This window comes from Nannobrachium achirus, assembly GCF_963921795.1.
Source record: "Nannobrachium achirus genome assembly, chromosome: 13".
Classification (NCBI taxonomy): domain Eukaryota; kingdom Metazoa; phylum Chordata; class Actinopteri; order Myctophiformes; family Myctophidae; genus Nannobrachium; species Nannobrachium achirus.
In genome coordinates, this window is record NC_137833.1 from 29641785 (window position 1) to 29668129 (window position 26345).

The 26345-nt window shown below is 40.8% G+C and overlaps 1 protein-coding gene across 2 annotated transcripts in view; it reads left to right on the forward strand.

Moving 5' to 3' along the window:
- The first annotated feature begins 213 nt into the window (after positions 1-213).
- Positions 214-26345, forward strand: part of LOC308297597 (CSC1-like protein 2) — a 35787-nt gene continuing 9655 nt past the window's right edge. Inside the window, exons 1-15 of one of the 2 annotated variants that reach the window (XM_080741095.1) lie at positions 214-546; positions 7636-7826; positions 9141-9220; positions 11539-11580; positions 13433-13529; positions 14760-14797; positions 15306-15448; positions 16050-16101; positions 16195-16303; positions 18384-18454; positions 19543-19623; positions 19747-19873; positions 21845-21978; positions 22107-22244; positions 24082-24235. In XM_080741095.1, the coding sequence (XP_080597221.1) occupies positions 7683-7826; positions 9141-9220; positions 11539-11580; positions 13433-13529; positions 14760-14797; positions 15306-15448; positions 16050-16101; positions 16195-16303; positions 18384-18454; positions 19543-19623; positions 19747-19873; positions 21845-21978; positions 22107-22244; positions 24082-24235 (1410 nt within the window). In that variant the 5' untranslated portion in view covers positions 214-546; positions 7636-7682. The remainder of the gene's footprint in view (positions 547-7635; positions 7827-9140; positions 9221-11538; positions 11581-13432; positions 13530-14759; positions 14798-15305; positions 15449-16049; positions 16102-16194; positions 16304-18383; positions 18455-19542; positions 19624-19746; positions 19874-21844; positions 21979-22106; positions 22245-24081; positions 24236-26345) is intronic. The other variant, XM_080741096.1, reaches the window with a different exon arrangement.

Below are 26345 nucleotides of genomic sequence, written 5' to 3' on the forward strand. Positions count from 1 at the left end.
TCCAGTTGGTGGCATTCATGCACCTCTAAAAACTGCTTTTCCAACTGCTGTGCTGACAAATCCAGAAGAAGAGAGGGAGCGAAGAGCCTCCCACCTCTCGTGTAATCTCGCGTTGGTCAGACCTAGGTTACCTCTGGTCGGACTGGTTAGTGCCGTGCCGTGGTTGTTCAACCGGCTCCCTTTATCGCTCAGTAACAACGTAACGCGGTGACAACAAGTCCTCTCCTCCGCCTCCTCCTCCGTGTGCACTGCACAGACAGACCGTTGTTTACCTCCCGGACGGACCTGGTCAGTTGGTCATCATTGCCATTCCAACCCCGGCCCGGCGGACATTGTGTGTGTGGTCAGTCACACAGGGACAATAAGCTTTATGTAAATCGCTGGAGAAGAGAGCGGCTAACGGGCGTTAGCCAGCTAGCTTCCATCCACCTGTTATTAGCTTCAACAGCAGCACCACCGCGGATATATAGGAGCTATTAACGTTAATAACCTGACCGTTGGCTAATATTGACTAGCCAACCCTGAACACCACCACACGACGACGAGGTAAGGACGGTTTCACAAAAAAGAAATCCCTGTCTATTTGTTTTGATCTTCTAGGATGTGGTTGTGGTTTTCGTGGTGGTTGTGGTTTGTGTTGTTCTCAGTTCTCAACCCGGTCCCTTCCGATTGCATCTGCGGCAGCTTTGTAAGGTCCATTAATCACTATACTGTAGACTAGTAAAGCTCATTATATTAACACGAGGTTGTCTATCGTAATTAATCGTTCGTATAGATGTTAGATGGCCTGCTGTTTTTTGTGTAACCGCATACAGTTAAAAACGCGACATTCGTGCTTATTTATGCATGTCACACACTCCCCGACGACAGAGGCTCTTTAAGGCGACATAGAACTTGCTTTGTGATTTCCATTCCAAACAAGTGGGGACATACTTAATAATAATAATGAAGATAGATAATTGAGATTGTACAAATACAGGGGGGTGTTTCGGTGTATGGTTCAGTCGAGTTCTCGGGTACATTTGGTTCCAATTGTACACCCCGTTACATATCTGTAAGGGGTCCATTTGTTTCCATTTGTACACCCTGAGTAAAATCGGCACTGGATTGTTTCTGCGTAATTAGATCTAATTGTTAGATTTAGCTGGTTATGGTATTTATTATGCTAAAATTCTGGACATAGAGCTATAGATAACGAACCTCATTATGATTAGTAAATCCTGACTGGGTTACGAGGTGCTGTCTGTGTGACCATTGTTGTTGAGAAACCTTGATAGTTCCACAGGTCACGTCTAATCTCTCTGCTGTCTTTACGTCGAAATGTGCTTCATCACTGAGTGGCGATGACCCCAGCCCAGCCACAATCTGGTAGATGCGACTGATTTGCTGCTAATCTGGCTCTTTGATGGTATAGTCTAGTCATGGTCAACGGCCAAAAAGGAACAAACACGAGACAGCACCTGTTCATTTTGTATTCATGAGCTGCAATGGGCTCGGATGACTACGCTATGAAATATTAAACACTGATGGAATGCTTTTCAATGACAATTATCAGTTTGACATCCTGCCCTGGACCAGTGTTTTATATTTGACAGCAGGCATTATGTGTCAGACATACACAACAACAACACAGGCTCGCTTTGTCAGTATAAGCAAGTTTATGTTTAGTAGAACATTTTTGGATTAACCATGCAAAGTTAACACTCAGTGGCAAATGTTGCCCTATTTAATTATGATTTTGGCAACAAGTAACAACTGTACCTAACCTATTTATGATCTCAAAACTGAAATTTCCTTTGCAGTAAAAAAGATAACCCACCCCATATAGGGGGTGGATCAGCCACCTCAGTCTTCTTGACATTGAATTCCGTTGTAATGACAAGATTGCCAGGGGCTCTCTGTCACACAATCTGTGTCACAGTTTTAAGTGCATAGCATACACCGAGAGGTGTGCCCTGTTGTGTATCTACAACTGTTGATTTTCCCCTGCTGATCCGAATTGAGGCAAGGTTTGTCCCAGGTAATTTCCCAAATCCCGAAATTGGTCCCTGTTAACAGTTTTTATCATAGTACATTAAAAATGGTTGCCACCTTTGATTGTGTCCCCTTTCGACATGAATGGCATATTTTGACAGCCAGGCATAAATTGATCACATACTGTAGATCTGATTCTTGGCACCGGTGATTCCATAACATATTTTATAATTTTTCCAATGGAAATTCACATTTTGATTTTGTTGTCCTAATGTCATGGTTACAGCACCAGTACTAGTCGAGTGATTTCACATTATCAGAATTATGTGGTAATCAACGCTCAAGTGTTCAGTAGTATTTGCTATTGTCAATCATTTACAGACTAATACCCACAAGGCCAACAACATCAATTCTAGCTAATCTGCCAAGTCATTTGTCTCTTTGCTTATGTAAAGAATTCTCACCATTGTAAGGCAGGCTGGGTAGCTCATATCAGCTTTGGAATGTTGTCTGTCAGAAGACAGGCTAAGTACTGAAATTGCATAGGCTTACTAAAATCGGATATTTCTTTATTTTATTAAATAACAACGGCTCCTAATATAAATTAATCCTATATTCCATCTGGGTGTTCATAATTTCCACTTGTTGTGAAATGTATTGTCACATTTTAGATCATTGTGTAGGCAACCTATACTAGACCAGAATAGAGCTTTGCTAACTTTGCTGGTGGTTGTGCACTTAAAGTCTCCTTTTTGTTGAGATTAGGCTACTTCTGCCCAGCAATAAACCAGGGCTTGTAACTCTCACAATAGCCAATATGTCAAAGTTGTTATTATTATCATTTATTAGTATTTGAATGAATAGGCCACAGTTCACAGTTGCATTTGATTTTCTTCTGATGTGAGAAAGGGTGTATTTGTTAACTGGATCTTGAAGAGACATGTTCAGTTAACTAGGCCTAATTAGACTGGATCGATGAGTGTGTGTGGGTGTGTGTTGCATGAGAATGTTTTGTCCTTTAACTCGCAAGTGCTTCCTCAGGTAACATGCAGTACATGTAAACATGAACTGTTTGTTCTGTTGTATTGCTTTTTTGTTTAGACATGTAGGGGCTTTCTATGATGATGAAGGACCTTATATGTAATAGCCTAGATTATAGGTTCCAAATCTTCCAAGTTGCTTGTGAACATGCCCACACTTCTCTCTTCTTCCACTGGACTTCAGTTTGGTCCAACTTGATGTGCAGATATTAGGTTTGCCTCAGGGTTCAGGTTTATTCCAGGTTATTTCCAGGTTATTTCCAGGTTATTTCCAGGTTATTGGTCAGGGTAACCGAACCCATAGTTACCCAAGTCACTGCCACGATAGAAATACCAACCATGGCTGCCAGTGCTGCTTGTTGATGTCCTACAAACTTCTTTCTGGCTTTTGGAGAGAAATGTTCGACATTCAGACTAGACAGGTCATAGCCTTGACCTCAAACACCCCCCCCTCCTTATGGAATCACTCATAGGAATCCTTTGAAAATTGTTCCATGGTGGCTTTTGCTTCCCAGTTGAGAAAGTGTTTGACTAAAATGCCAGGGGCTTTGTCTCTGAATAGTATCACTAATGAAGTTCACTTCTGAATCTAAAGTGTATTTGCACCTTTCTGAAGTCAGTCACGCATGCATCAGGCACACATAAAAGAAGAATTAGCCTAAAAATCCAAATGTTTGTCACTGCATTATTAGCTACAGTCTAAAATGTTACATTTGGTTGCATTTTATGGTGGTGGACACTAGCAGATCCTCTTGAATGTCACTTTTTTATTGCCTCACAGTGGCTTTATTATTATGTGTTTAATGACTTGTATCAACATGTTTGAAGTTTGAACCACAGTTAAGTCCACTCTAATAGCAAACCTGTTTTAAAATTGAATTTACCAAGTGATTCTCTCCCCCATTGCCTTCATCCCTGTTATGTTTGTTTGTATTTTGAGAATGTGCGGCAGACTGCTGCTACCATAGCAACCAGCCTGAGGTGGAGAGAGGTGACACAGTATTTCCCTGCTGCTTGGTCATGATTCAGAACTAAATATGGCCCGTTTTTACACCTACCTTTCCCGGCTTTGAAATGTGGTACAGTAACCTATGATGCTGTACTTGACTGCTGTCAAGAAACATAGGATCAAATATGCATATATAATCATGTTCACAACACTTTGTGACAAAAGCTGTTTGTTAAAAGTGTTTTTCTTTTCTTGCAGAGACGCAAATGAAAATATAGGAAAAACAACAAAAATCTGGTCTCAAGAGTGAGCCATTTAATCCTTAGTTAACAATTCTTTTTTGTCTGAATGAACTTTCTGAGTCATTCAGTTTTTAACATCTTAAGATACGCCATTGGAGTTTTAGCTGTTTTAAGAATGCGTATCATCTTTTTGGATATCATTACCAAAGGTGTGCATGTAAAGTGAAAATAAAGAGTAGCTAGAACAAGCACAGCTTGTACCTCACATTTCTTTTAGTTGGATATTTATTTTATGTCAGCCTGGCCTGTTTTTATCTGCCCATAAATTTGCATCACATTGATGTGGGTCTACTCTGCCTATATCTAGTCCAGGCACACACAGTATATGTCATATTTCAACATATTCTTTTCTAAGCTGCCAAGTCCTCCCAAAGAAGTCTTGTGTTGTTGATTTTTCCAGTGGTTTAGAAATCCGTGGCCGCGTGCCGAGGACATGCAGCGGTTTTCATTTTTATGTGGGACACAGGGGGTACGTTGTCTCTTTGCATGGGTTGAGGCTGGTCCATTTGAACCCTCTGGCCTCTATCAGTCTATTGTTCAGCGGCAGCAGCCTCCTTCTCCACTGTGATGTCACAGCATTCCTGGGAGGACCATAAATGAGTTAGTGTTAAAGGCAGATGAACAGCATCGTGAATGCTGGTAATAGTCAGTGGTGTAAAGTAACTGAGTACATTTACTTAAGTACTGTACTTCAATACAATTTTAAGGTATTTGTACTTTTCCTTGAGTATTTCCAGTGGTTCCAATACTTTTATTTCTACTCCACTACATCTCTAATCCAAATATTGTACTTTTACTCCACTATAGTTATTTGAAAACTTTAGTTACTAGTTACTTTGCAGATATAAATTATAGTATTATAAAACGTACTTTAACCACTTTAGCCCTATTTTATAACTAGGCTATTTGAAAATAGCCGATCTACAAGTCCACAACGTGTTGCATCGTGACACGTTGTGATCTTGTAGATCGGCTAGATTCAAACATTTTAGTACTTTTACTTTTGGTACTTTGATTCCAATACTTTTGTATTTTTACTTTTTGAATTCCGGACTTTTACTTGTAACAGAGTATTTATATATTGTAGTATTGATACTAGTATTGAGACTAAAGCTATTATGACATGCTGTTTTTAACAAACATGAAAGTCTTTGTCAAATGTGTATAAAAATGTTTTATTTGAAAACTCAACTCCAGCGAGCCATGGCAGGTTTTCTTCTCTGTGTTCTGAAGCCTTTTGACTCGCAAAGATGATATACAGAGATTCCTGTTCAGGCACTTTCCTGTTAACCGTCGCCTCTTTAGAACGCAACAACTAACGTGGTAAATGGTAAATTGTGCATTGGAACCATACAAACACAGTGGAAAGTAACAGCATATGTGATACACCCTCATCAGACCTTTTAAGTAATGAATGCAAGTACTTTTTCCACCACTGATATAGTGGGTCGAAGGGTATAGATGTGAAATTGTGCCTTTGGCAGCACGCCTCGCCTGACAACCTATGCCTGATAGTTGTGCGGTGTGACGTCCTACACCATAAATAGCAGATTTACAAGATCACAACATGCCGTGACGGGTTGTGAGCTATAGACCTGCTTTGTGGTGCGCTACGTGGCACACAACCATTCCATTTCCGATGGGTATAGCCTAGCACAGCCAGACAATCCACACATGTTCTAACAAGGTGGGGATATATACTGCAGTTAGTTAGCTGCATTAGTATATAGTCTGGCCAAGCCAGGCTACTATGGGTATGGGTCCACCTTTAATATTGAGCTGGACAAAAAAAATAATCGCTGCCTTTTTGTTTGTTGGACTTGAAGCGGTAATGTTGGGTGAACTGGCTGTTCCACATGCCGTTTTAAAGTGTGAATATATTGTATCATTGTTGTTAAGATGATGTATCGTTTAAGCTGGAGGGCTCTGATGTTTTGCAATCAGAAGTTCTGTTCTTTCTAGGCCAGGGCATGTTGTGCCCCTCATCATGCATTACTCACCACGTTGGCAGGGGTTGTTGTTTGGATACTTTAAGTAAGATAAATATTTATAGGCACGTCTTAAAAAATCCCACTTTCAGTTCAGTGTAGGCTATGTTATATTATATTTGCTGATGAAAACAACTACTATACTTACTGAAGTATTTAAACTTGAATTATATTTAGGCAAAAATGATATTTGCAACTCAAAGTAGAGACAAGCGGTGCTTGAATAGTTTTCAGTTGATACTTTTTATTTTTCTCTTCTTTTGAAAAACATTGGTGTGCATCAAAGTATTATATTTACAAGGGAAGGAGTCAGCCTGAAGTGCCCGGATTCATATGAGCTCATTGTGATAAGTTGATCAGCCAGAAATGTCATTAGTCTTTGACTTGATGTTTGACATCTCAGTGCACTGCTGCATCACTGGTATCTATTTTAGTTGATAAGAAAACAAGATATTTGTTGCTTTGTGCTTGACGGTGACATCCAATGTCTAGATTATAGGCACAACATGCCAACGTTTCATAGCAAACTAATAACACATTTACAGAATAGCTTTTATTTTTGTTATTTAGAGTTATTTACTTATTTGGTCCATCCCTCCACCACTTTGGTCACAAACAAGATCATAATCTTTGTCCCCAAAGCCTTTGGATATTTGTCTTTACAGTCTGCTCAAAAAACAACAAAAAAACAACAACATATAAGCATATTGTACAAAACAACATATCACACAACACCAAGACAATACATGAGATCCCCAGTGCCACTATACACAGAAAACCATCCTATCGACAGGGCAGTTTGTTTAATGCCGCATTAGCTGAGGGGACAAAAGTCCTGCTAAAACTAACCTTTTCCCTCTTCAAAGTTCTGTGTCTTCGCCCAGGTGACAGGAGTTCGAAGTAGCGATCTGTCTGTGTCATTTGTTATTGTAAGAAAGCTAAGCGTGTGATGGCTTTATTGTTCATATCAGAAAGTGTGGGTGTGAGAAGTCTGATAATCTTGGAAGCAATACGGGTAGTACTCAAAGGTTTGTTTCTGTTAGGCATGGATGGGCAATATAGTGAAAAAACATGAGGAACAATACAACAGAACAGATTGAATAATGCTTTTTTACAGTAATAACAGAAGATGAGGGGCAGCAGATAATGATCTCAACTAACGGATTACTTTAAGTTTTACGATGAAGTGGTCTAAACCACCTTTCTCTGATTGGGTGTAAGGGTGCAGCACAGCTGCAAGGGGTTGCCATAAAGAAAAAAGCTTTTCCTTTATTTGTTTTTTTCTGTTGGCTTTGATTGCTTTTTAAAGTGTGTAATGTCTTTTGTAAGCTGTTATTATTATTATTATTATTATTAAATTACATACTTTCCCCCCTTTTCAGATACTCAATATGCTTCACTGAGTGTTGACAAAGGGTTGATTTTCAAGATGGGCATTTTGGCGATACAAGCGGACGTTTCCAACAGCACCAAGGACTATTGCTACTCTGCCCGAATCCGCAGCACTGTGCTCCAGGGTCTGCCTTTTGGAGGAGTGCCCACTGTCCTTGCCCTGGACTTTATGTGTTTCTTGGTGAGTCTCCATAACCACCACCCTACAGTATATAGTACTTCACTGACCGAGTCCGCCCTCATGGATCTATACTTCTTTCTTTGTACGAGAAAGGTCACCGAAAATAGCAAAAACATAGCTTGAAGATCCGCCCTTTTTGTTTAGAGTTGTTCCGATAACTATGATCGGAAAAGCTGCTGATACTTACTGAAGGCCAGTCAATCTAAGCTTAAAAAGGGCCTGACCCAAAAGAAATTGCAATGACATGGGGACATCTGTTGTATTTGTTTACCGAATGTATCCCCCCAGAATAGGTTGGGTCCCCCACTGGTTTGTACTAGGCCCACTCCTTTTTGAGCGGTGGTCACACCGTCTCCATAGCGTGGCCGTGTGTGTAGGTATGTTTGTTTGTATGTGGGTGGGTGGGTCTGTCTGTATGTAGCCTCAAGCCTGTGGTGTAGTACCTTTTCTGACCACACATGTTAAGGGAGGGGCGCTGTTTTCAGGCCAGGCCAGGCACACACACGCACGCACGCACACACACACACACACACACACACACACACACACACACACACACACACACACACACACACACACACACAGGGGGGAAGGGGGGGGGGGGGTAAAACCACCGCTCAGTTCACACAGGTGTGATTTTTTTCCCCCTCTAAGCCAAATTATCTTGGGTGAAAATAGCCAATATAGTATTAAAAGCATTCTGCTAGTCTGGCTTCGCTGAATGTTCACCTCAGAATACGGATGATAGGGTTGACGTGGTTAACACATTATCAGCTTCAATTCAGTATCCCAATTTCAACTATGTCCGCTGCTCTTTTATTTATTTTATAACTTCCAATTTAACTTGTACAACCATTATTCTATTTGAGGTCTGTCTTGTGATTGGATGAAATGATCCCCACTGGAAAAAGTATTTTCTGTTTACTAAACAGCTGGTGACGGGGAGACCCGTTACACTTACAAGCATTCTATACTAGCACAATATATCCCCATAGTAAGCTATTCTATAGAGTCTATAGCATTGCTTACTATGGGGATATAGAGCCGTTTAACACTTTAATTAAAACATCTAATAAAATTACGGTACCTTTTAGTCATACTAGCTAATGGTCAGAGCAGGAGGTGGAGATAACCTAGTCATAACTAAAGCCTGTTGTCTTTAGTGTTTTCCAGATGATGAGCACAATTCTGTCAATATGATGCGACAGTATGCACTGTATCTGTACACAATGTTCAGTACCATCACAGATGTCAGCTATGTAGTGTGTGATGGCATGAGTTGTTTTGACATGTGTTTATTCTATCCCATTCTAGGTGCTTCTGTTTTTGTTCTCCTTCTTGCGAAAATGTGCTTGGGACTATGGACGTCTTGCGTTGGTGCAAAATGATGACAGGTAAAAATCTGGCATTGCATTAAGTACTATACATTTAGTATTACTGTTACAACTTAATCAGGGATGTTATAAGTTGAATAGAAGACAAACAAAACATCAGGACTGTTAAAATCCCAGGATACAACACACACACACACACACACACACACACACACACACACACACACACACACACACACACACACACACACACACACACACACACACACACACTCTCGTTTTTGTGACGTACTGAGGACATTACATAGACTTCCATTCATTTTTATGCAAGTCCTGTGGCCTTACCCTAACCTCTATCCCTAAACTTAACCCTTAACCCTAACCCTAAACCTAACCCCTAACACTAACCCTAAACTTTGTGAGGACCGGCAAATGTCCTCACTTTGTCTATTTTTTCCAATTCTACTATGCTTGTGAGTATGTCACAAAAACGAGTACACACACACACACACAGACACACACACACACACACACACACACACACACACACACACACACACACACACACACGATTGGCCAAGAGAGGTGTGTTATATCACAGCAAGGAGTTCCTTTGCACCCAGATAAGACTCCTGCGTCTCCACAGGCAGTTTCATCCATACATGACATAGAGGTCCTTATAGGCAGAGAGGTTGCTCCTGGGCATGTTCTGAGAACGAGTTCACAACGCGTTGTGAGCAATTATTTGATTGCAATTATTTGATTGACAATTAATTAATCGTCATGTAAAATGTTATAATTGTGACAGCACTAGTATACAGTATATAGACAGAAGAGCAGACAGATGTGTGTTTGGTATTGTGTTACCACAGACAGGATGGTCTGTGTCAGCAATTTCCGTTACTCTCCCGACAATATCACATGCTTACTTTGCTTAGCTGTGAACAAGTCAACCAATAATTAATTGCATGACTTTCTCTATAGTGTCTTTTCTTTTGCCAAGCTAAGCTACCGTATCCAAAACACACAGATTGTAGTTCCAATGCTGTTATAAGATGAAAAAAAGAAGGAAAAAAAAACCCCACCAAATTTATTTAGAAGTTGTAGCCCAGGGAAAGAGGAGAATTGGCTTGTAGATAAATCTAGTACAAAGTGTCTTTTCTCTTTCACTTGAAGTTGAGATTAATGCATTTTGTGCACGGTCCCTGATATAAATAAAACATCTTTGAATGAAAATGAATAATGGCCACTGAGAAATGGAGATCAGAAGATGCCACTTCGGGCCTCACTAACTCAGAATATCGTCATTGTCGGGTGGAAACCTTGTATGTCCAAAACCTTCCTTTTTTTGTTATTATTTTAAAAATGATTTAAAATAGTGAAAATAGAAGATTTTCACTACTTTAGTTTGACACTTTTGTATGCTGAAGTAGGGCTTTAATTCACCAAAAAACATACATATTTGAAACTTGGAGATACAAGCTTTCTGCCTGACCGTGACCTATATACTACGTCACCCGTGCTCCATCACCTACATCTCCTTCATGTGTTTGTCTGCGGTTGCTGCTTCACTATTTGTGCAGCTGGATGTGAGAGTAGAAAGCAGTGCATTCGGTTGTGGCGGTGGCGCGCGCGCGGGGGGGGGGGGGGGGGGGGCAGAATGACTTACTTTCGGAACAGACAGAAATTGAGGCAGAGGCCGCATGACACTATTAAAAAGTGCTGACTTGGAGTCATTGTCTGTCTTTTTAACGGTCTTGTAATTCTTGGATGGCTGAGTGGCATTGCTAAGTCTAGGTTCTTGCATGCCGTATTACGTTTTGACTACCTGTATTAATGTGTGTGTAATTATATCATGAATCCCCACACATGACAAGACAAATGATGATCGAGGATCAACACATCTATTGAACCTGGTTTATTATGTCTGATTTTTGTATATGTATGTTAGACTAGAGCATTGGTTCAACATTTCATGTCAAGGACCCCATATTGATAATATTTTACATTATTTGTAAAGACATTGTGCAACATCCCCAAAAAAATGCTGATCTACGAACTCACAACGCGTTGCATCGTGACACACTGAGCTTGTAAATCGTTTATTTTGTAGTTAAATGGATTTGATGCTATATAAACTAATTTAGCCGGGGACCTCCTCTTTGAGAACCAGTGCACTAGAGGATATAATTGAACAGTCACTGCTTTGAAATACACTTTGAATGACCTCTATAACCGTTCTTAAACTGTCTGAACCCTTACCCAAATGTTAAGGTGCTTCTCTATATTGACAGGGATGTCTCAGCATCAAGCAAGTATCTGTTCCTCCTTTTAACCAAACCCTGACTGTCATAATCTTGTTTTTCTGTCTAAACCAGAAGAACGGATCAGCGCTACAGCCGCCTGGATGATCGGGAATAGTATGTTCCTTTCCCCATGTCGTACCCTCACCGCCTTTTCTCCCCCTCTTCCCTTCTACCTTTCAAATGATCTAACTCTTCCTCCGTTCTGCCCAGCTGGCTGCTGTGTGGGTTTTAACTTGTTCCTCACTCTTGATGCAGTGTTTGTTTTTCGTCATTCTCTCTCGTCCTTCCAGGCGTTTTTCTCAATGCCAGGCCCCCTTAATTGTTCTCTCACTCCTTATCGCTCTGTTCTACTTCTGCCATTGAGTGCCCCAGTCTCTGTCACACTGTCCTAATCAGATCTGTGTGTGCTAAATGCTAATCTGTGTGTTGACCTCTTTTGTCAAGCACGGGCTGCTTCTGTGTGAGCGCACCTCGCCGGCTGCAGCGGCAGGATGCTTACAGGGAGAGGTAACGCGTACCTGAACCTGTAGCTGTGTGTGTGCTAGACGAGCCCTGAGTCCCTGACAGGGCACAAGTGTATATATCTGGCCTGATAGACATGTGATAAACAATCTCTAGCTCTCAGAGGAATGTGGAGGAGGAGGAGGAGGAGGAGGAGGAGGAAGGCCCCGATGTTGAAATACAGCCGTAGGCCCTCTCTCTCTACTCAGTCCATCTGAGATCACGTAGCACTGTAGAGCTCAAGAGTGACGTTATAATTTTTATGTGCATGAAATCCAGCAGCACGTGCCCCACTCAATGAGATCTACTACTGCAATGATCCTACACGACCTCTCAGGGGAAATGCAGTAAAACAAATTCTTGAATGTGAGATGAATCACAACATTCTGGCGATCTTTCCCGGTACAAATAATTCTCGAAAAACAGGAACACGTTGGGAAGCGTTAGGTCTGATTTTCACATGATCTTCCTCACAATAGAACAAAATTATGATTCATGTTAAACACAGGCAAAGTTCCCATCTTAATCTGAAATTTAGTCAGCGAGAGCCATACATATCCTGAGGCTCTGCTGAACAGACGTGAATAAAGGCCTTTTGGGATTCTCTCTTCATGGTCACTGAGTTCCTGTTGTGTTGTGTTCCTCTGTGAATGTTCTTTTCCTCTAGAACTCACCCAGTCTCACCTTTGCTTCCTAACTATCTTTCACACTTTCTGCCCTAATGGAGACGGTGTAGTTTCTAGTTTGTTTGTCTGTAAATGTGTGTGTGTAAACCTAGCTATGCCCACTGCATGGAATGGGACTGCGGAGTAGGGCTGTCACAATTATTACATAATCGTGATTATTTGACATTATCGCAATTATTTTGTCATAATCATCATAATCGTGAATGTTGAAAAATGTCCGAAATAGTGGAAATAGCAGATCTACAAGCTCACAACGCGTCGCATCGCGACGCGTTGTGAGCTTGTAGATCGGCTATTTCCACTATCAAAGTTATTTTTTAAGTAGTAAGTTGTCAAATATGTCAGTCATTTCTTTGTATATTTAGGTTATGTGTCATATCTACCATGTACAACTTCAAAGCCTAAAAGCCAAACAGAAATGTAATTATCAACGACAAAAACACAATTAAATCGTTAATCGGCAATTATTTGAGTGACAATTAATTGTCATGTAAAATGTCATATCGTGACAGCCCTACTGCGGAGGTTCAGGTTTGTTCCTGTGGTTGGGCTGGCTTAACAATTCCCCCAAACCCTGTGACAACCACCGGATGAAGAGGGATGAATCTCCTCCTCAGTCCATTTCAGTTTGTTTATGTGATTGTTCAAGTTTTCCACTCTTCCCATTAAATGCCGGTAATCCCAGTGTTACTCTCGTATATAAACTAACTTCCCTCCTTCACCGTCTGTGCCACTGGGCCGTTGGGCAACACTCATCCTTTTGTTATTGTTTTGCACAGTGAAAGCATAGCCAACAACCTGGCTTCAGATAAACCTGAACGCTACGAGCGCCTCACCTCGGTCTCCAGCTCGGTGGACATTGACCAGAGAGATGAAGTAAGTAGACCTGCCGTTTCTACTATTAACCTTGAACCCTATAAACGTTATTGAAGGTCACAGTGTAGAGCAGTGTTCCCAAACTTTTTAGCTCAAGACCCAAAAGAGAAATTCAACGTTTGCCCGGGGCCCAAACTAGTGAAAATAGCAGATCTACAAGCACACAACACAACATGTCGCTTTGTGCCGCGTTTTGAGCTTGTAGATTGGCTATTTTCACTTCTTCTTAATCATATTTTCCCCCCAATCGATGATATCACTTTTAATTTATGTGTTTGTTTGTGCACAATTCAGTGACATCATCATTAGGCAGTTTTTCAAACAAGATTTTATTTTGATCACGAACATCGGTTTCTGTGATGCAAGCGGAAGCTTGCCCTCCAACAAAATAGCGCCTGTGATACAGGCGCCCCAGATCCGGAGTAGGAGTCTATGGGCCCCCTCCCCTTTCCCTCTACACCAAATATCTTTGTAAAAAATAGCTGATCTACAATAATAAACTTTATTTCTATAGCACCTTTCATGCAGATCAAAGCGCTTTACAGAGCAGAAATCAAGCATACTTGCTTAACTCAAAGACATAGGAGGTCCACAACGTGCCAATGCATCGAACTCTTTGATGTCTCTGTGTGCCCACGACACGTTCAACACGTTGTAATCTGTAACTACTGTACCAGGCAACCACGGTGAAGAGAAACACCCCAATTCCCAAAATGTATCACGTGACCAGGAAATCCGGCTCACTCATTGACTGTAGTGTTATGCTGCTGCACAAAAGTGCATTTATCTCCTAATCTAACTTTTAAATCACGTTCATGTTTAAAGTTCGGCCTTCTCTACCGGCCGTTACAAAAGCACTAATGCCCGTGATTGTTATTTGTCTGAGTGATAGAAAATACTATCGTGAAAATAAACAGGACATACTCGGATTACATTTACTCTGACTACCTTTTCGCTGGACCTTCAAAACAAGGTAAAATGGCGGGTTTCCATTTTCCAATTAAAATAATCCTGGGCACCCTATGTGTTAACATAAAAAGCTCACAACGTGTTGAGTTGTGACACCTTGTAAGGTTGTAGATAGGCTATTTTCAGCAAACGTTCAGCCCAGAATAGGGAAACTGGGGTTCATGTGGTTAACATAGGACAAGGTGTCCCTCTCATGTGCATACCGTCTGAAAGCTGTTGGACTGTACCGGCTCCAAAACCTAATGTCCCTCTTTTTTTCAGGGCTTCTGCTCCTGGCTAACTGCCATCTTCCGCATCAAGTGAGTCAACCTATTCATATCCTATACATTGATTGGATTTTAGTCTATTTGGGGAATGTTCACAATTGGTCACACCACATAGTTTTGATATTATAGACAAACTGAATGGCAAACTGTTAGAATTTGATTGTTGATTGATTGATTACGTAGACCGGCATGAGTATACTGTATATACATATAGTAATTCATCTAATCAGGATATCACAACAAAGTCACATGACTTACTTCCACTGAAGTCTTGTCAACTTGGGCATTGGTATAGGGTGTAGCATATGTGCTGTTCATACTGTAGCACATTACAAAATCAACACATAATCCACAGATTACATTATACTGAAAAACATGTAACATGTTAAAATATAGTGCTGTGCTGCACAAGCTACGTAAGAGCTGCCTAATGTATACAGGACACACGTTTTGTTGACGGACTCCACGTGTGAGCTGTTTGTGCACATACATGAGTTATGATTGTTTCGCTGCTATCTTACTGGTTGTTTTCGCTCCGTAGGGATGATGAGATCAGGGAGAAGTGCGGCGAGGATGCGGTCCACTACCTATCCTTTCAGCGCCACATCATCGGCCTGCTGGTGGTGGTGGGCGTGCTGTCTGTTGGTATCGTCTTGCCTGTCAACTTCTCTGGAAACCTACTTGGTAAGTGGCACACAGGCGCTGGTGAATTGTGGGCTATGGCAGCCACTTAACTTCCTAAAGACATCTTGGATAAATGAAAAATCCTAATAGAATTCTGTTCTGGCCAGTGCGGGTCCTGGACCTTTGTATCTTATTAATCTTTTTCTAAGTTTCAAATGTAACTGATGTGTTAAATGTACCATTTGTTTTGAATTATTCAGTAGAATCATATGATGTAGGTGCCTTAAGTGAAAGATTTCATAGTCTAAATCAGATTTCAACAAACTACTATTAATTAGTATTTATAGTCTCATCGGTATCATGCTGGTCCAGTGCACAGCCAATACTACATTTGAAGGCCTTTTGCTCTTATGTGTATCACATGAGGCCACTCTGCCCTTTTTATAAAGGCATTCATTTCATTTTCTCCACCTAATGGGCAGCCACCTCCTGCAATGTTGCTAAACTGCAAAGTTTAGAAAGTCGCTCTGGATTAAGAGCGTCTGCTAATTGCCTAAACTGTAAACAGTATCTTCCACGTTCCTATCTACGTAGTGCGCAATGTCACAAGGTCGACCTCACCATTTAGTGAAATATTCTTGTTTTTAATATTTTCCCACAGAAAACAACGCCTACAGTTTCGGGCGAACAACTATAGCTAATTTAGATGCCAAGTGAGTAAACTCATCGTTACAAAATTCCTAAATGATATTGAGTTCATGGGTCTTGACAGTAATGATTTACCCCTTTTTGTCTTTCTCTCCCAGTAATACACTGCTGTGGCTGCATACAACCTTTGCGTTCCTCTACCTTCTACTGACTGTGTACAGTATGAGACGACACACTTCCAAAATGCACTACAGAGAGGATGATCTGGTAAGTGTTGCAGGGGTAGACATTAAGGGAAATTTACTACTGGCCCTCAGGGCCAGTGGATTTTGATGATCACTGGCCCTGACACGCGTGTGTGCGCAAAACTTGCGTCCTCCTTCATCCTCGATACTAGCGTCTTTTTTTAATGAATGGAGTACATAGGACATATGAGTGAACTGTACTATCCTGTCCCTTTCGCCATTCAAAATATCATTCCCCATAAAAACAACTCATTTGATTCAATAACATGTAGGCCTACTCTTAACACCAGCTGTAGCCTGTTTAACTGGTGAGGGCCCCAGCCCAGATTGACAGCTGTCTGTCTGCCTTCCCAGGATCTCCTAATGTGGGGTTAATTAGCATAGGATCAAGGCTATCAAAGCTGTATTTTATAGACGATATACATTTTTTAATAAAATACATCTATGATATTCTTGACCCAAGGCTAATGGTTTATTCTGGCATAATTGCATCATATTTACAAACTGTGTATACATTCCTGATCCAGATAGTCAGTTATACAGAAGATAGAAGCATAGGACAGCAATTATAGAAATATTAGACCTTAACTGTGGAATGTTCAATCATGTTCTAATCATGTATGCAACATTTAGGAAAATAATTGCCAAATTTGACATCAAAGTTCCCACTCTTCTGTTACATGCTAAGCTGTCTGTCCCTCATCCATCCATCTCTGACACTGAGACACTCAGTCCATTCTCATCAAATGAGAAGATGATCTTCTCATTTGATATACATATTCTCAATAGGCTACAGTACACGTTGATTCTAAATACCTACAACAGAATAAAAGAAACACATTTGCCGAATGCGTTCCACACGCACCGCGCGTGTGCACACACACACACACACACACACACACACACACACACACACACACACACACACACACACACAGGACTGCCCCCCTCTCTCTCGTTCACTAGACACACACAGCGACAGCGTCAATCTCTCCTTTCTAGCAGAAAGCCTGGTGATGCGAGGTTACTCCTTTCTCTCAGTATAGTTTTGGACCTTTCCCCAAATTATTGTACTTTCTGATTCTGACACGCGGTGACATTGGATACTGAACAGAGCTCCGCTCCGCTGTCAACAATCTATAGAAGCTAACGTTGTTAGCAGCTGAGATGGGATTTATGGCTCTTTGAAGTGAGCCGGATCTCTGGGATCCGTTCCTTTCAAAGAGCCGTTCAAAAGACTGGCTCATTCTAGTTACTATAGCTACGTTCTTTTCAAAGAGCCGTTCAAAAGACTCGATTCGTTCACGAACGTCCCATCTCTAATTAGCAAGCTGGCTGCTCTGCCTTGTGTAACAGCTGATGTACACACGCACAATGCACGCAGAAGGCAACTTTGCTCGTCTTTGATCGGGATCACGCAACGTTATATTTTAGCGGTAATTACGAGACGATTTCACCGAAATTGTTACAAAACAGTAGGCTACCACAAGGAATACTGATGTGAAATTAGATAAACGTTTTTTATTCGTTTTATTTTCAAGGCATTAAATTCACTGGCCCAACGGGCAAGTCCCTGATGAGTTCTGGTGGCCCTGTCACTCTAAAAAGTACAAACGGGCCAGCGGGCCATTTATAATGTCGAGTGCTGTGTTGTGATGGTAGATGATTGGATTCCTAGCACAGTGGTTCTCAAACTTTGACATTTGAAGGTCTCCCCTTAACTTGTACTTGTAAATGGATCCAAATGGACCCGTACACTGTCAAAGTTACAGCCTTGTAAGGGTCAATTTGGACCCCATAAAGGAACCTAGAGAGTCCTGAAATCCACTTTGAGAACCACTGTCCTAGCACATACACTCACTCACATATCCTTTCTTTGCACACTACACTACGCATTCCATCTCAAAACCATATTTCCCTTTTTATGTGTCAGTGCACTCAAATAAAATGGGGAAAGGAATTAGGAAAAATAGATGTTTCAACCTATAATTCTGAAGCAAAGAATAAAATACAAATATATAAATAGTAAAAATTGTAATTAAAGTGATACAATTCATCTTTGTCTGCCTGAATGTTCCCAACTTTTTTCCTATCTTCTTCAGGTGAAACGCACTTTATTCGTCAATGGAATCTCCAAATATGCAGAGGAGAAGGACATAAAGCAACACTTTGAGTAAGCGCTGTTTCAGCATCTTCAGCTTTACCGTGTTCTTTTGTTTCGCATACGTCAACTCTGTCAAACGCTCTGGTACTCACATCGTAATTAGGTTGCACATTAGCAGTAACACAGCTTTTCCTTGGGTTTATGTTTTACATGCGTTAAACTGTCAAACGTACTGGTGCTCACCTCATAATTAAGTTGCACATTAGCAGTACTAAGCTCTGTCTTGACCTGAGCCTTGTGCCTGGGACAAGACAACAGTGGGTCTATATGTTGTAATTGTCCCTAATGGAAGCCAGATGAGCAGGATCATGGGAGTCATGTGTTGGGATGGGAGGGGCTCGTGGCTCACTTCCTGCTCAGCCAAATAGTATTATGGCAAATCTTATCTCCACTCCAGGATTCCCCTCTCTATTCTCTCAAAAGATATCCATGTTCCTAGTATATGACAAAATATGTCCATTAAGGCTGTCACAATTATTACATAATTGTCTAATCGTGATTTTTTGACATAATCGTGAATATTTTTCATAATCGTCATAATCGTTTCCATGTTGAAAAATGTTCATATTTTTTTTAAAAAGTCAAAAATTGTGGAAATAGCAGATCTACAAGCTCACTCACAACACGTCGCATCACGACGCGTTGTGAGCTTATGGATCGGCTATTTCCACTATCAATGTTTTTTTTTTATTTTTTTTTTAAAGTTGTCAAATATGCCAGTAATTTCTTTCTATATTTAGGTTATGTGTCATATCTGCCATGTGCAACTTCAAAGCCTACAAGCCAAACAGAAATATAATTGTCAACGACAAAAACACAATTAAATCGCTAATCGCAATTATTTGAGTGAGAATTAATCGTCATGTAAAATGTCATAATCGTGACAGCCCTAATGTCCATTGAAATTGAACCCCCAAAGATAGAAGCTTGATGGTGGGTGTTTTCTTGTGTGTGTGTGTGACTTTTGCATTATAACACTAGATTTGTATTTTGTAGATTCGATATATATCACAGAAACTGACTTCATTAGTGCCGTTAGGATTGTGGATACCAGATCTAATCTTTCACTCTTTCTCCTCGTTCCCTCCCTCCTGTAGGCAGGCGTATGAAAACTGCACCGTGCTAGAGGCTCGTATCTGTTATAACGTGGCTAGGCTGATGTACCTAAACTCTGAAAGGTAACAACCTTGTGTAACAAATATGTGTTTTGATCATTGCTTGAAATGTCAATCATCTAATTTTCCCTGGTCCTGGGTTGTGTTTGGATATAAGTTTTGATTGGTTGTAATGTCTGCATGCAGGAAGAAATCAGAGCGCAGCAAGAAGTTCTACACTGACCTGAAGTCCAGGGAGCATATTGATACCCTGGTCAACACAAACCCCTGTGGACACCTCTGCTGCTGTGTTGTCAAAGGCTACTGTGAGAAGGTATAGTAGGACTGACACCCTCTACTACTGAATCCATTATATACCACTTTTAAATGGGCAGTATGTTATTTATATCAACTACACTACAGGGTGCTTGAGTTCACTTAAAGTTAAAACAACATTTCTACTATTATGGCAGTGCGTGCCTGTGGCATGCATGCAAATATGGAGATCCCTCCCCATGGGGGGAGAGAACCTATTTCACACACACAATAACCCGGGAAATGTTGGGTAATGAAACTTGAACGCACTGTTCAGCACAATAATTAACGGGAATGTGCAGTTTTTTCTGCTTGTCTTCTGTTGTGACCAAAAAAACTACATCAAACAAAACAAAACAAAATAATGATTAACATTAGATCCATTTATAAAAGACTAGACCCTACTCGGGAACAATGCAAGTCATGAACAATGCAAGTTGGAAATGCATGCCCCACCCAGGGAACCCCTTGTGCCCATCTGTACCTTTTATGACTGTTTCTGTCTGCTACACAACTACTAAAATCTTTCTCCAACATCCCACAAACTGCAACAGACCACCTACCGTAACATACAGTATGTACATTTTCAGGTAAAGAGTGATCCCACTCCCTAGTAAACACTGAGCACGTGGAATAAAAAGATAACATGCTGAATATAAATAAAGAGTAATGGTACTAAATCATATTAAGAACAACTGTTAAACAAGTATAAATCAGGCTGGTTCTTTTGCTCTAGCTAGCTGATCTCCTTTATCTCAACTTGTTTCAGGAGAATCAACTGCTGCGGCTGGTTCTACCACAAAACATGATCGTTTGGAGACCAAGAAACGTTCCGTTTCGCTCAGTATTGGTCTCTAAACTTCTGTGTCGAACATGTGCCGCCGCCTTAGATCTTTAAACAAAACCCACTTTAGCCAACCACACCTGCTATTTTAACTCATACAGTGCCAGGCGACTTTTAGAGCAACTTTCTCACTATGGGCTTCCCTGCCAAGCGACTTTGGGCGACTTTTACTTAGAAAAAAAAAAAAAAAAAATTTTTTTTTTTTTAAAATCTTTTTGGACCCCATTAAATCTAGTAAACATGATTTCAATCGCGATTTTGCATGTTCCACCCCCATACAACCCCATCTTTATACAGGGCAGCCATCTTTGTTTACATAACATGTAAAACATAATGGCTATTATCTCAAGAATGCCTGAACGGATTTCCAATCTTTTTTTTTTGTTTGAAAGCTGTGAACAGCCTGCACAAACATGGTGCATGATCTGTGCATGGGTGTGCATGACCTGTGCACTACAAATTACATGGAAGTCTATGGAGAGGGCTGGCACTAATGCCACTCGAGGGCATTTTTAATTGGCAGTAAGTGAGTTAAGTGCAATCACTCAAATATGTGGGTGTGCTAGCGAACATACCATGTATAAGGTATTATTTGATCATCTATTTATAGCAGTAGTTTTCAACCCTTTTCATATCAAGAGCCATTATTCATTTGCCATTTTAGCCACGGACCACCATTTGATGAGATTTAACCTCTCAGATCCAAAACGTTGAATATTTTGTTGACGTTGGAAAAAGATTTTGTCCACAATTCCATGCTGCATTGATGTGGTAGTGGTACCAATAGGAGAGATCACAGACAGAACGTCAATCAAAATAACAATTATTCTGCATTCTCTAATTGTGTAGACTTCTTGTAAATTAAGTAATGCAGATTTTTAACAATCATTTAACTCTTGAGAGCATAAAATGAAACCTGATGGACCAAAGAGTTAAAGATATATAAGGGTCCATTTGGTCACCAACTCTCCATCATTTAGCTGGGAACCACCTGGAACCAAGGACCACTGGTTGAAAACCACTGGTTTATAGGACCACATAATGTCACACAGTCGGAACAATTACTTTAATTCAGTGACAAAAGTAAATGTGTGAGGAAGCTAAAGCGTTGCCTCTGAATCAGGGTTGTTGTCGTTGTTCCCACAGGAAGAGGCTGTGAGCTACTACACCAAGCTGGAGTCAAAGCTGAAGGATGAGTACAGGAAAGAACGAGATAAGGTCAACAGTAAACCCTTAGGAATGGCCTTTGTCACCTTCCAAAATGAGTCCATGACTGCCATGTGAGTGTTTTAGCGAGAGAGTGGGTATTTGTTTGTGTTTGTGTGATCAAGAAATGAACTGTTTCTTGGCTTTTGACACTGTTGTAATAGCTGTTCTGTGTGTCTTTGCCTGGATGTCCCTATTCAAGTATCCTGAAGGACTTCAATGCCTGCAAATGTCAGGGCTGTTATTGTCGTCGGGAGCCAAAGTCCTCTCCGTTCAGTGGCAGCCTCTTCGCACACAGCTGGACTGTCAGCTACGCCCCCGATCCACAGAATGTCTACTGGTAAGAACACAAATATTCCTCACATTAGAAAGTGACGAATATGTGCCCACAAACGGCTAAACTATACAATCCCGCAAAATAAAATTCTGTCATGCCGAGCCACGAGGCCCATAGGGCAGGAGCCTATCTGCTGTTTCTGTAGCGTGAGTCAGCTTGAAGTACACCCCCTGGACATGAGTAATGACTCTAGTATGTTGCAGTAGGTCGCAGGAATTTGCCCCCAATCCAACCCTTGATACTAAGTGCCAAATTGGGTCCCAGAGTCTTTGTATGACCCAGCCGGGGATCGAACTCTGACCTCTCAGTCCTCAGGGCGGACACTCTAACCACAAGGCCACTGAGCTGGTCTTACCAATGCAATGAGAAAATGAGGGCAGGTTAATGTATATTGTGAATATCCCCACAGAAGTCTTCAAACACGGGTTGATGGCTTGCTTTTTGACGTTTGTCTCCCATCTGCCTGAGTAGTATCAGAGTGCAGAATTATTAGATTTGAGCCCACTTTTGAAGAGCAATGCTCTCCCTCAAAGAGGAACCCCCTTTGTAATCACCAGTGTCTTGACAGCTGTGTCCATAACCGCGGGTCATCAGTTGCTCAGTGTCGGTCTGACCCCACATTCTATGTGACCCTCCTTCAGTGGTAGGAAAAGTACTCAACTGTTTTAGTTAAGTAAAAGTACCAATACTGCAATATATAAATAATCTGTTACAAGTAAAAGTACAGAATTCAAAATGTACTTGAGTAAAAGTACAAAAGCATTGGCATCAAAATGTACTTAAAGTACCATACTATGAGTAAAAGTACTACTTGTTATGCAGAATGTCCCATCTCAAGTTTTCAAATGTGTAAATATCTTTTGAAATAGTAGATCTACAAGCTTTCAAGCTTGTAGATCGGCGATTTTCAAATGGCCAAAATGTATATAGGGCTGAAGTGTTTAATGTATGTTTTGTAATAATAATCAATCTACAAAGTAACTAGTAACTAAAACCCTCAAATAAAGAGTAGTAGTACTCAAAGTAAAAGTATTGGAAATTGGAAATCCTTGAGTAAATTACAAATACCACAATATTGTACTTAAAGGGATATTCCACTTTCAAAAAAACTTTTTGTCATTGTATGGTCTAATCAGGCTTGTTTGAACACCCTGAACAGTTTTTAATTTTCTTCATTCAGTATTTAGATATTTGATGTAAATGTTATCTGGCCCTCCAGGCTCAGGGCCTCTCCCCACACACACCCATTGTAACTGCAAACTCCATTTTAACCATGATAGATTCATTAAAAACACCCATTATTTTTTCTGGTGACTCATATTAACCTCCTAATACGTGAGCAGGCCGTATTTTTTCCATAACGTTTTTCATGTATTTTTTAAATATTTTTATTGTATTTATTTTTTTCCATTTTCCCAAAGAATTATTAAAAAATACATGAAAAACGTTATGGAAAAAATACGGCCTGCTCACGTATTAGGAGGCTAATATGAGTCACCAGAAAAAATAATGGGTGTTTTTAATGAATCTATCATGGTTAAAATGGAGTTTGAAGTTACAATGAGTGTGTGTGGGGAGAGGCCCTGAGCCTGGAGGGCCAGATAATATTTACATCAAATATCTAAATACTGAATGAAGAAAATTAAAATCTGTTCAGGGTGTTCATACAAGCCTGATTAGACCATACAATGACAAAAGGTTTTTGAAAGTGGAATATCCCTTTAAGTACAGTACTTAAGTCAGGGTGGGGAGGTCCCCAGATAAAATATGATTATTTTTGGGGTCGCTGCCTGAAAAGGTTGAGAACCACTGCGTTACACCACTGCCCTTCTTCCCACAGGGAGCATCTGTCAGTTGGAGGCGTCTCCTGGTGGCTGCGCTGCTTCATCATCAACTGTGTCCTCTTCCTCCTGCTGTTCTTCCTCACCACCCCGGCCATTATCATCTCCACCATGGACAAGTTCAACGTCACCAAACCTGTGGAGTACTTAAACGTGAGTGCTTCCTTTTCCCTTCACTGTTGTCGACTCTTAATAAAGGTGACTTCTGAATGTACACAGACTGCAAAAAACGAAGCACATTTTCATCAGCCGACTGTAGTTACTGTACGCACTTGTGCGCATGCGCACTGAGATCACATGAACATGAAAGCTGTTATGGCAGTGTCGCCAGGTCTACTCATTATAAGCGACTGATCTTGTTTTCCTATAATGTTGCTAGTTGTGGCATGAACATGAAAGCTGTTATGTCAGTGTTGCCAGGTCTACTCATTATAATGTTGAGCCATGTTGAGCTAGTTGTGGGTTGCTTTTGTTTGGGCTTGTTTCTGAAGTGTAGTTGCTTATTTGGCCTTGCTTTCAACATTCTTTTAGAAAATAGCTAATATAATAGAGCTCAATGGTGAAACTGGTCGCTTCTTACACTATTACTAGTTTTGCTTTGGAGTCGATCGGTATAGGAATTGAGAGTTGAGATTGAAAATATGGTATTTAGAGAATGTGTGACGGGAAAGTGTCTCTGGCTTGTTTAGGCTTGCATGGTTCTGCAGCAGTAGCTCCCCCTTCACTTCCAGTGTTGGGTATCGTTACATTTTGAAGTAACTTGTTATGTTACAATCGTTGTTGCCATTAAAAAGTAACTCTTACGTTACTCCGTTGCCAAATGAGAAAAGTAACTCGTTAGGTTACTTTTTCCATTACCGACCATTAAAACCCACTGCGAGGAAGTTTGGTAAACATAAAAAAGAGTGCAGCCTACCGGATTGTTGTGGCTGTCAGCTGTGTGCTTGACTGGCTGCGTGCAGCTTCAACGTGGATAATGTAATGACATTGATCTATCCTTAAATTCCTCTCACCAGTAAATCCAAAAATAGTGTGAATCCTTCCACAGCCTTACTAAAGGGCTTCTCTCAAGCCCTGCCATGTCGTGCACGACTGTAAATTAATGTAAACAAGACACGCACAAAGTTCTCCTTATATCGCTAATAGTCAGATGACCGCGGGTAACCCCGTGTTACACCAAATTTTGTATTGTAACCTGTCTTAAACTGTAGAATGACTACGCAACCACCACAGACTGGCAACACATTTCTGGTCGGTCACCCTTTTCCTTTTCCATGTAAAAATACAGGCCATGCTGCGTGCATGCATGCATGACTCCTCAGGCTCCTCCTCTGACAGAGAGAGAAGAGCTCATTCAGGAAACAGCGCAAATGTGTCAGATAGATTATTTTTCCTTTGTGGCAACAGAAAGAACAGGGAATTATAGGTCTTAAATACCTAATTAACGCCGTTATTTTTTGGGAAATGTAACTGGTAACGATCCTGCTATATTGCAAGAGTAACTTGTTAAGTTACTACTTTACCACCAAACCTAACAGCGCTACGTAACGCTGTTAGTCATAACGCCGTTACACCCAACACTGTTTACTTCAGACGGGCCAGGGGCGACTCAACAAAACTGGGAAAGTCCAGTCTTTCAGTTTTCAGTCGATACTGGTCGATAGCGGTCCCGACAGGCTGCCGAAAACCTGACGATAAGGTTCCGATAGCTACCTGTCGGCACCCGATGCTTTTTGGCGGCAAGTCGTGGGAGATTCTGTGCGGCTAAGACCTGCCTTTATGCAAAGTCTCATTGGCTAGACTTGTTTGGTATGTGGTTTTACACAGACTATATAACTAACAACAACACCAACAGTATCTCAGTAGCAGTAACAATTAGATTTTAGATGTGGTGTTCTTGCAGTTTGCTGTTTGCAGGTCACCAGGTTGAACTTTGTCTTGGCTTGTTCTCCTACCTCTCCATCTCCCCAGCCTGGTGGGGAGGGGGTCATTCATGTGGTTCATTCAGTGCTTTGTCTGACAAATACATTGAGTTGTTAAGACCAGACCAAAAATACTTTTGAGGAAAGAGTGCATGGATATCCTCTCATCATGCAGAGATGTTAAAATTGCAGGGATTTTAACAATGTGCTCAAATTCCTTTCCTTCCATTGTGTATATCTTGGTGATTATCTTGACTAAAAACATGTAATTTATTTTTTAAATATGCAGATAAGTCTGTTTCCACTTTTATACTAGGTGTAATTGTAGGTGTATATGGAAG